The sequence below is a fragment of the Enoplosus armatus genome, chromosome 12 (genome assembly GCF_043641665.1).
Source record: "Enoplosus armatus isolate fEnoArm2 chromosome 12, fEnoArm2.hap1, whole genome shotgun sequence".
In the NCBI taxonomy this organism is placed as follows: Eukaryota; Metazoa; Chordata; class Actinopteri; order Centrarchiformes; family Enoplosidae; genus Enoplosus; species Enoplosus armatus.
In genome coordinates, this window is record NC_092191.1 from 7,686,470 (window position 1) to 7,697,456 (window position 10,987).

The window sequence follows — 10,987 nt, forward strand, 5'->3', positions numbered from 1 at the left end:
AGTGTGACTCAGCAAGGAACAGGCTCTGTTATACAAGCAAACCAAGCTGGGGAACTGTTCTTAAATGTTCTCAGTGCACACCCAGTGAAAACTCCTCACAGCACTGTGAAGTTTCATTTGTCCAAAACATAGTCTGTCAAATACGTATGATTAGCAAAATGTGTCAAAATGTCATTGTTGGGATCCTGTAAAATGCATTGACCATGCTTTATGTATTCAGAGTGAATGTGTGAGGGCTCCCTGTCATTAGCAGATTCTGCTCTAGCATTCAAGTACGACTATTACTCCAAACTTATATTCTCAATCAGCTTCTTGCTATACGTTTCTGTCCAAATTTAGCCCACATTTTAGCCGAATTTTCCAGAAAATCTGCTAAATAAAATGTTAATTAATGCGCATTTCCGTCCATTACTGTTATGCAAATATTAGGTGTTGGGCACATCGAGATAAACTGTTGGTGGCACTGATTCTCCAGTTGGGTGTCATTAAACCATTGCAGAGGAAGACACCGCAACAAGATAACATATCCGAATTTCCACGTTATCTAAATACGCAAATTGAAAATGAGTTTTTAGGGACTTTAAAGTGAAATTTCATCCATAAAAGACCTCTGCTCTCAGTAGGTCTGACTCTTGTTGTTTTTATAGTGTAGCCACCAAATATAAATCACTGACTGATATTTATCGTGGCCATGAAATTGCTTTGAGAATAAATTGCGATGCTTGTGGCTTTGGCTGCTGATAATAATCTAAAATTTTAACTTAATATTGGACAATTTAGTTCCTGCACATGATCTGGCTCCACACAGTGAAAGGAAGCCTTTATGTAGTATCTAAAACCAGCCAATATTCAATTCAATTATTCCTCCTTACACACGCAGGTTTGTCCTTTCTCTGCACCTTCATAACCCCATATATCCCTATTAAAAGGGTATTTACCGTATAATATTAACTGTACAGTCTTTTATTGCAAAATGCAGAAGTAGTTACTGTCATTTCTCTTCCTCTTCACATATGCCAGCCAGCTTGTCTGAAACCTGATCTCCTGTTTGTTGTATTCTGTTTGGCACAACCCATAAGCTAGCTAAAATGTTGCCTGTATAAATCAATAGTTGACATCCTGCCAGACGTGCAGCCAAAGAGCTTGAGAGAAAGCTCGAGAGAGAGAGAGAGAGAGAGAGAGAGAGAGAGAGAGAGAGAGAGAGCGAGAGAGAGAGACAGGGACAGAGAGAGAGATGGAGGAAAGATTGATACTGTAGTGTGGGGTCTTTCATAATAACCTCAGGATGAAGCCCGCAGTAGCAGGAAAATGTAATAACATGAGAATACTATGTTTTATAAAGACAACACCAGCCAGGGCAGTAAGTGTGTGATATGAGGCCATTAGAGGAAAGCGAATGGGGAGAGTAAACAAACAGCAGCCAAGACTTAGTTCTACACTTTCATACTCTCTATATAAGGCCATATTTGTACAGATTTACTGGAGAGCCGCTGTCAACTGCAAAAACAGCTGTCCAAAGCACGTCTGTCATGTTTGCTCAGTTGCGTCGTGTGGCTGTTAGTCAGGACATTATTACGCTTATGGAGGCTCAGCATGGTTTGTTTTAAAGTAGACTGCCACTGGTTGATGACGGTTTCTTTGGCCAACGTCCTGCCCGCTTTTACTGTCACACAGATGTCTGTTACCAGAGTGTGGCTTAAGAGATCTGTGGCAGCACTGCATGCTAACCTCTTTCAGTTTTGACACTATATCTCATGTTTACAGCAACTGTACAGCTGTACACAAGTAAAGACTATCACCACCAATGAAAGTGGCAGTCTTACTAATGTAAGCAGATTTTCCAGCCAAGATAAATTTATATTTATTTGACCAAGATGACTATTTCTAGCGTGTAAGTCATCCAGTAAATCATTACATCAACAGGAGGATATTTCTCTTTAAAAAAACAAGTGAGTTGGACAGATGGATGAACCTGCCAAACAAGAAGATCCATCTGTCAAACAGGAAGTATGTTGTTTTACCAGGGCACATCAAATTAAATGAGTGTGTGAGAGAGAGATAAACAAACATACCTTACAGAGACAGTTGCAAACTACGAAACTGACAGCATTTGTCACTTCAGCATAACCTTTTCAGTCACCTTTTTCTCTAAGACGGTAACTTCAGTTGCCCTGAGTGCAGAGGACGTGCAATGCTAAATGACTTTAGTCAAATGAGTATATGCAAATACACACACTCACCAGTGAGCAGGCAAAACACAAAGAATTGTGACCAACCATTCACCACTGCTCACTGCAGACACACACATCGCTGTGCACACTCACAGATGCTGCTTTGCCTTGCAAAATGCTGTTTCACAAATTCACAACAGCGATCATTTGTTGTGTACCCATTCAGTACCAAGCCCACATCCCCATCAACTCAGACAAACACACAAAGGAGCACTGATTAAAGTGGATTTATTGTAGTAAAGCTTACCTGAGACAACAATAGACAAAAACGAAATTCCTGGTTTTCTTCCTTAACACATGGCAGCAGGGGCTCTTTGCGTATTAAACACTGTGATATGTTATGACAACCTCTGCAAGCAGTAATTAAACTATATTAGATAACATGGGCCCGATATAGCCTGCCTGCCTCCTCTAGCTGAGTGTGACACCAACCAATGCATCGACTATCATTGTCATTTAGTCCTATACACCCAAGATGTGTGCCAGCTAAGATGCCACCTGGATTTATTAGCTTTCCTTTATAAAAATATCAACAATAAAGTTACTGCCATTAGATGCGAAACTATAGAAACTATAATGCTAAAATGCAACTGTGGGCAGACTTACAAAACCAATAATGCTTTTAAAGTCAAGCACACAATCATCATGGCTTCATAAGCATTGCCAAATCTGGCCCCTCGTAGCACACCAGAAGGCTGGTTAAGTGAGGATATAGCCAACCTTAATGTTATTAAGTGTTCTACTTGCAGCATTAGCATCTTATTAATATTGCACACAGTGTAGCTTGTGTCTTTAAAGTAGTGTTCCTGTACATAATGCATGACTGTGTGTTGTTGTCATTGCTCTATGCTGCATATTTATTTTAGATTATGAAGCGAAGGAGTACAAGAGAAACACCCGCTCTGCGTCTCTCAGACAGACACAGTGACAGCTCCCAGAACAAATGATCTCCATCAACAATGGTCAGATGCTCATACAAATGAGCTCATGTTGCAAAACAAAGCCACCAATACTGGCTCATGTGCACGTTTAAATGCACTGTGACACCCTTTTTAATTTGTTTAACTGAGTGGCCTTTACAAAGCTAACTTCAAACTAAATACAGACACTGTGAGCAGGCTGGTTCATAACTCACGTTAGATAGGATGAGGATTTACAACCTGTGTGTACACGTTACATGTACAGCAGTCACCAGCTAACAGGTGACAATCAAAGCTACGTGTTTAAGGGCAACATGTGAGGAGAGGAAGGACAAGCGGTGGAGAAGATCTCTCTCTGTGTCTAACATGCCTTCTGCTACATTAACACAGACACAGAAGGTCAATGAGACTCTGACACAGATGCACATTGACCTTAGCTTTTTTTTTTTTTTTTTTTAGCTTTTATATTCTACTTATTTGTTATCAAAACAATAGCACCTTCAGACCACAGCAAATTCCTTGTAATGTATGTTACTTGGCAATAAACAGTTTCTGATTCTGATTCTGATTCTGATTCTGACACAGATGCACAGAGAAGGTGACAGATACAGAAGGAAGATTAAATAAGAAGAAAACTCACCGTCATGTTCCATGACTTGACCCAGGGAATATTATCAGCAGTGTGAGTTGATCCTTGCCTCTTCCCGACACACCACCTCTCTGCCTCCCTCCCTCCCCCCACTGACTCCCCCTCCTCCCTTTCTCGCTGTCTCCCTTCTTCTCCTATTCTCTCTCTCTCCCCCCTCCCTCTCTCTCTCTGTCTCGCTGTTTACTTCCCTCCTTCATCACTCTGCCCTCCCTCCCTCAGTCTCTCTCCACTGTCTGCTACTCATTTGCCCCTCCTCCCTCCCTCCATCCCTCCCTCCTGTCTCCCCTCCCCAATAAGAGCATTAAAAGTTAATGTTTGTTTCCATCTCAGTTCCTCTTTCTCCCTCCCAATTTGTGTATCGTTCCGCATTTATCTCCATCTCCCATGCCTGTCAAGTTTTTCCTCCTTCCTCTGGCCACTGAGTCTGGCTCCAGTCTCTCTCGTTTTTCTTCACTCTCCCGCCTGTGATGAGGTCCCACAGTGACGTAGGAAATAAGGAGAGGAGAGGAACAGAAAGGAGAGCAGGATGCAGATGAGGAGTCACTGTTAAGGATGAAGTTATAGAAAGAGAGAAGGAATATAGAGCTGTATGTGTGCTGTATGTTTAGTGTGTTTACTACTTCCTTGTAGCACTTTTCTTCATCTATATTTTTATATATATATATAGTATATATACATATATATAGTCATATTCCGCAATAATAACATAAAAACACATTTTAAGGTTGTTTCAACCCCATTTAATTTAATTTTAACTTCAACTCTGTCAATTATATATTGATTCAATTGTTTATCCTATCATAATGTCACACAAAATGCACAATTTCCCAGAGTCCAAGGTGAATTCTTCAAATTGCATGTTTTCTCCAATTACAGGTCAATTTTTTTTTACCTTTAATTGGAAAAACTGTCAATCAGATCGGATCAAACCACACCCATACAGTCTTGATGAAGGACATTAGTTGTGTTTTTGAGTGTTAAACTCTCAATAAATAATATAAATAGATTTTTTTAAACCTTGACTGTTGCTTAGTAACACAACATTTAATGTCGAGAAATAATTAAGATTTGAAGCCAAATTTTTCAGGGGCTTTAAAGACAAACTGCTTAATGGGGAATACACCTGAAGACCATGGCGCCACAGTGACTGCGCAATGATAAAAACAAAGCAGATATTAAAGCCGTGATCATAAACATAACATCAGTAATAATCAGAACATTAAACAAATCAATACACATAAACTCTGAGATAGACACAAGCCTTAGGAGAGATAGAAAGTAATCAAAGGTACAGACAGAGAGTGCAAGAAGGACTAAGAGGCAAATTTTCTTTCTTGTTTTCTGTCACACACACACACTTGAGGCCCTCCAGTGTTGTGAAGAGCCACTCAACACAGTAAACATGTCATCTCTATGCCGGTGATGGTTTGATGCTGGATGTCATGCCTGGAGCTGTCATAATAGATACTGCGTGTTCCCTTTAAATACACACAAACTGCTTTGTGTGTGTGTGTGTCTGTGTGTGTATCAAGCGCAGTTTATTTTTAATTTCCTGTTCTTCATAAAAGGTGTCTCTTTTGATACTAAAGTTCCAGCTGTGAAAAGAATAAGTGGAGCAGGACATTATGAAATACGCTGATGGACTGACTGAAACAACCATTACACAGCTACTATAATGCCATGTGGTATAGTGCTTACCTTTCCAATCTACTTTATTGTACTGTATACGTTCTAGTTTTCCTGTTTTATTCCTTTTAACTTCCCTCTTCTCCTCTTTCATCCTCTCCTTGACTGTCTAATGTGTAAAAATATTAAAGCTTAGAAACTTATGTTGTTTTTGTCACTAATTCAAAGTGTTTATTAAATTTCCATTATACACATACTGTATATACACAGCATCATTAGAGGCTGTGCAGCGTAATGTTAACATCCTGTTCATTTGCTGCTGAGGCGTTCCAACAAATATTAATAGAGTTAAAGGCTTAGTAAGTAACTGCACAGAGTTACTAATAGACAGATGGAAGGGGGGTGAGAAAAACGGAGAAAGCAGTCCAATGAAACGGCTCTTAACAAGCGAGAAGAAAAACAACTAGCTCATCAACTCCAACGACACCCACCCACACATGCACACACAATCGCACACAAAAGAAACTAAAAGTAGATGAAAAACATGAAAGTGCCAGTACCTCACAAGGTCAACTGGCCTAATTAAAAAGACATGCTGTCTAACCCTCTTTTCTCACCATTAAATGTGAGAACGACACATACAATCCACCCAAAAACAGGCAGAGACAATCACACTGAACACTTGGGGTATGATTATAAGAGAAAGGAAGAAGAAAAAGTCCGTTTTCAAAAGCATTAAAATGTACGTGTCCAGGACAACTGAAGGGAGTCTAGATTAACTACCAAGACAACACAGCTGTGTGTCACCATGCAATCAATTATAATTATTGGATTACAATCACCTGTTGTTTGCCCACAGGTGTAATCATTCGGTGTGGCGTATTTAAAATGAGATAACAGCATTATAGACAGCATCTGCTACTTCGTTAAGGTTAGGGGACCTTCGTCGTCGTGGTTACAATAATAACCACGTGGTTAAGGTGAGGGAACGACAGCAGTCACGGTTAAGAGAAGCCAACGTTAACTTCATGACATTTGACACTTGAACACATTCAGGGTGTCTTCATCACACCAAAATACTTTGGTTTTTGACTACATAGAGACTAATGGCGTTCCCATCATGCTAACACATGGAAAACCTTATACTTGATAAACATCAGCATATTAGCATTGTCATTCTGAGCATGTTAGCATGCACCGCTAAGTACAGCCTCAAAGAGCTGGTAGCCCGGCTGTAGAGACTTAGTGTTGTTTAGAGACCTGTTGGGATCTGTAACCTTATTTATTTTTGCTAAATGTGAATATGAAAATGTTTTTGAAGCTTCCAGATTACACACCAGATTAGCTACATATAAATCCCCTACACAGGTTTATTTATCACCAGCTTTTACAAACTGGGCCATCTGCAACATATATGTAAAACTGTATACTTCAATAATAATTACACCTTCAATTTGAGAAGTCACCTCTGATGCAACAGCTAAAGGCTGTGATGATATGAGAACAGTTCAGATGGGGCCTTTAATTACTGAGGAAAACCATAACCAGAACTTTTTGTTACAGCAGCTACAACAGTGGCAGAGGATAGACTGTGTGTGGGCAGTGAAGGGGGAAGGGCCGCTCTCCGCATTACAGTACATTTTAACAAGTAGTTATTGCAGACTAAAAGGGTCTATAATCAATGTTATTTCGAGGAGAGTACCCACAAGGAGCCGAGCGTACCAGCAAGCTGACACTCCTCTGTTGTATTCTTTTCTTCAGCCTTTCCATCTGTCCTCTCCTCCTCCTTAATCATCCTGTCCTAGCATCTCCTTTTGCCTTCTCTCTTTGACTCTCTTCCCTCTCCTCTTTTTGTCCCTTATTATTCTCTTTTGTCTTAGTATATCTTTGGTCATCCTGCCCATTTTTCTCTTCTCTTTTTCGCCCTCTTCTCTTCATTTTGTCCCCTCTTCCCCTTGTACCCCCCTCTCCAGTTCTTTCGTCTTTTCTCTGCCTGTGTAATTACAGGAGTGATACAGCTTACATCCGGAGCACAGCATGCTGTTTACAACAGACAGCAAAGACCATCTCAGCCAACAAATGATCCCAAACTGACTTTTTCACAAACACAAATGCATGTACACGTGAGCGCACACGTTCATATGCATTCTCATATTCTTACACATTGAAATAGTGATAAAAAAAACACGTTTTGATGGCAAATTGTTTGATTTGAGGGGAAATATCCTCCTTTACAAACCTTTGTGTCAAAACTGCTGATATCTTGAAGATATGTGCTGTACCTTACCTTACAGTCATATGGCGGAAATAGGTACAAAGTGCAAATAAGCAAGAACTGCTTTTAAAATCAACCAAAGAACTTACAATTCCATAAATGTTATAGCAGAGAGATTATTGCTGCCACAAGTCGGCTCATTAGCTTCAGCAAATGCACTTGCTTTCCAGAAGATCAAAGTTTTATCTGCCAATTAACAGTGAAAAAAATGAAGTAGACATGAAGAAAGAATAAATGATTGAAGTGGGGAAGGATTGTTGAGCTCACTTTCACCTTAAATGACCTACTTTATATTTGTTTAGGCTTCCTGTTGACTTGCACGTTCTCAAGTCTGTGGGCTGCGTTTTCTTTTCATTCTCATGTTTTCTTAGAGTTTGTTAAAAAAAAAAAAAAAAACTACATGGACATAAAAAAGACATCCCTCCCTTCAGCCATTAATCCTGTAAATATCCCCCACAGGAGAACTTTTCCTTGAGCAAAAGAAATTTCTCATCAGCAGGGTCAACTATAAGTAAAGTAAAAAAAAAAGTTCTGTAATTCATACAATGTTTTAAAAAAGATAAATACTGTTTGTATCATGTATAGTTTAGATCTTTATGTCAGATCTTATCTACATTTCAGCAAACTGAACCCAGCATGCTCTCCTTCAGTCCACGTTTGGCCGCTTTTGAAGCTTCAGGGACGGACGTGAAAAATGTATGTGTGAAGTGCCATTTTTAATGCACATGCACATGGATCTCTGTAAAAATGAAGGATCTCTGTAAAAAAGGTGGATTAGCTCCCCCTGTTGCTTGATTTAAAAACAGTTTGTTTTACTGCACATCACAACATAATATGTAGAGTAAATCTTAAAGTGATTTCTTGGTGAATTTAGCTCAATTGTGGAATCTAAAATCATGGTCTGAATTCATACTGCATAAAACTATGACTTAGAAAAACAGATAATGTGAGGGTAGCAAACTCCAACAGACTCAATAAACTGATCCGCAAGGCCAGTGACGTTGTGGGGGTGGAGCTGGACTCTCTGACAGTGGTGGCAGAGAGGAGGATGCTGTCCAAGCTGCTTGTCATCTTTGACAATGTCTCACATCCTCTCCGTGACGTACTGGTCAGGCAAAAGAGCACTTTCAGTGGGAGACTCATTCCTCCCAAATGTACAACTGAGCGCCACAAGAAATCATTCCTGCCTGTGGCCATCAAACTGTTCAACTCCTCGCTGATACTCAGAATAAACAGACTGGAAATCTTCTACATATACTATCTCAATATTACTTATTCTTAAATGACAGTGAAATACATACATATATATATAGACATACATATACATTGCTGTTTTTTCTGTATTTTCACTTAAATATTGTAAATGTGTATATTTTTATTCTCTATTTCTTATTTTTATATTTTGTACATACTTTTATTTCTAAATTTACGCTGATAAAGTATTTCTGATTTCTGATTTCTGATCGTATATACTGTATGAAGTACCTGACAATCAAATCTAGTGTTTCATTTTCAGGCTAAGCCAAGTCACTCTCAGACAGTTTGAACCATGAAGCTCAAAATCTAAACTGGCAGGAGACATAAATAACTCTGGACATCTAATTTCCTAACTGCTCCACTCCATGATCATTTCCTGTAATTACAACTTTAACCATAAACACAGAACACTTCCGGTGGCAGCTGAAGATAAGCAAAATAACTGCAAATTCTAATATAAGTATTACTGTAAGAAAAAGATAGCCCTCGTGCAAAGCAGCATATTAATAAACTGCAGAATAGAGTATATGTCAGGAGTAGGTGTAGGCGTGTAAATCAGCAGCGTGCACCATAAATTCTAGGCTAAAACACAGAAGACGGCTGATAGGAAGTGGTTCAAACCACAGAAACAATATGTGAGGCTGCCAGGGCTCAACAGCCAAAGGCTTCAGGCAGCAGAGGTGTGACACTGACATTTATGTGAGACACATAGTTGGTTAACACGCCAAGGTCTTAAAATGCCTGTGAAATGGTTTCATCCCCTCCCCTTGACCCTCATGTTTCAAGGTTTTACAACTTTTTGACACTTAATCTACCCACTACAAATATAAGACACCGGATTATTGATGTACGCTATTTACTGGTTGGAAGCAGCTTTTTCCTTTGTCTTCATATACTTTCAAAAACAGTAGTTGGTTAGTTACTAATGTATTTAACCTAAAATGACTTGTCACAACTTAGTTACACACAGGTGATCTCCATTCAGCCTATGTGTGACTTGTAAAAACAACTGGGTGCACCAGTGATGATTTAGGTGTGCCACAGTAAAGGGATAAATATTTGTGCAATTATTTATTGTTTTTTTTTATGATGAATTTCAATATTAAAGGCTCTTGAGGTGGAAAAAAAAACTACTACACTGTGATTCTGAACAGGAATAAATCAGAAAAAAAGGAGACAATACTTTATAGGCACTGTAAATACAGTATGGATAAAGAAAGACAAGAAAGAAAGAACGGAATTAAGAAAGAAAGAAAGTTTGTTTTTTTGCTTATGTGTGGTATCCAGAGTGAGAGTAAGAGAGGAGGAAAGTTTTTTCAAAGTAGGGGAGCAGGAAGCCACTGCTGCTGTATTAGTATTAGTCATACAGAGATGCTGTCTAGCCAGGAATAACTAGTATAACTTGAAACACCAAAAGAAGAGAGTCATTTTATATTGAAAGACAGAGGCGAGAGTTAAGTGCTGAGGTCTCAGCTGAACTTGAATATAATCGAAATGATCTGAACAGCATTTTAGGGTCATATTTATTTTGTTTACTGAACCTCAAGAGCCTATGACGGGATTTCCATTTCCAGTTTTACAGGTTGCCTTCGTTAAACTGTGTGGTTCATCTTACCTGAGCGGGCTCCCCGGAGCCTGAACAGCACCCTGGAGCGAAATCCGGAGGTGTCACTCTTTGAGCGGGACCTGGGGAGAGGCCACAGCGAGAGAAAATGCCTCAGCTCCGGGTAGGTGTCCCCCTGCTCTTCCATGGTCGCCTCCTCTGTCAGTCCGCAGGAGAGGAGTGGTCGCACACCCACAGTGACCAGAAGACGAGAAACCCCGCATGAACCTCAACATCATCATCAGCAGCAGCAGCAGCAGCAGCAGCCCGCCCCTCCTCTTATTCTCACTCAAACTTTTCCTCCCGCAGCAGTGTGTGTGTGTGTGTGTGTGTTTGTTAACGCCCCGTCTGAAAGACAGGTTGCCAATATAATGAAATGTGATCTCACTACTAAGTGAAGACTTGTGACAGGTAATGGTGGCTACA

The 10,987-nt window shown here is 39.8% G+C and overlaps 1 protein-coding gene across 1 annotated transcript in view; it reads right to left on the reverse strand.

Annotated features, from left to right (window-relative positions):
- Positions 1-10,715, reverse strand: part of phactr2 (phosphatase and actin regulator 2) — a 33,845-nt gene extending 23,130 nt beyond the window's left edge. Inside the window, exon 1 of the mRNA XM_070916218.1 lies at positions 10,574-10,715. Within this exon, the coding sequence (XP_070772319.1) occupies positions 10,574-10,709 (136 nt within the window). The 5' untranslated portion in view covers positions 10,710-10,715. The remainder of the gene's footprint in view (positions 1-10,573) is intronic.
- Positions 10,716-10,987: the final 272 nt, after the last annotated feature.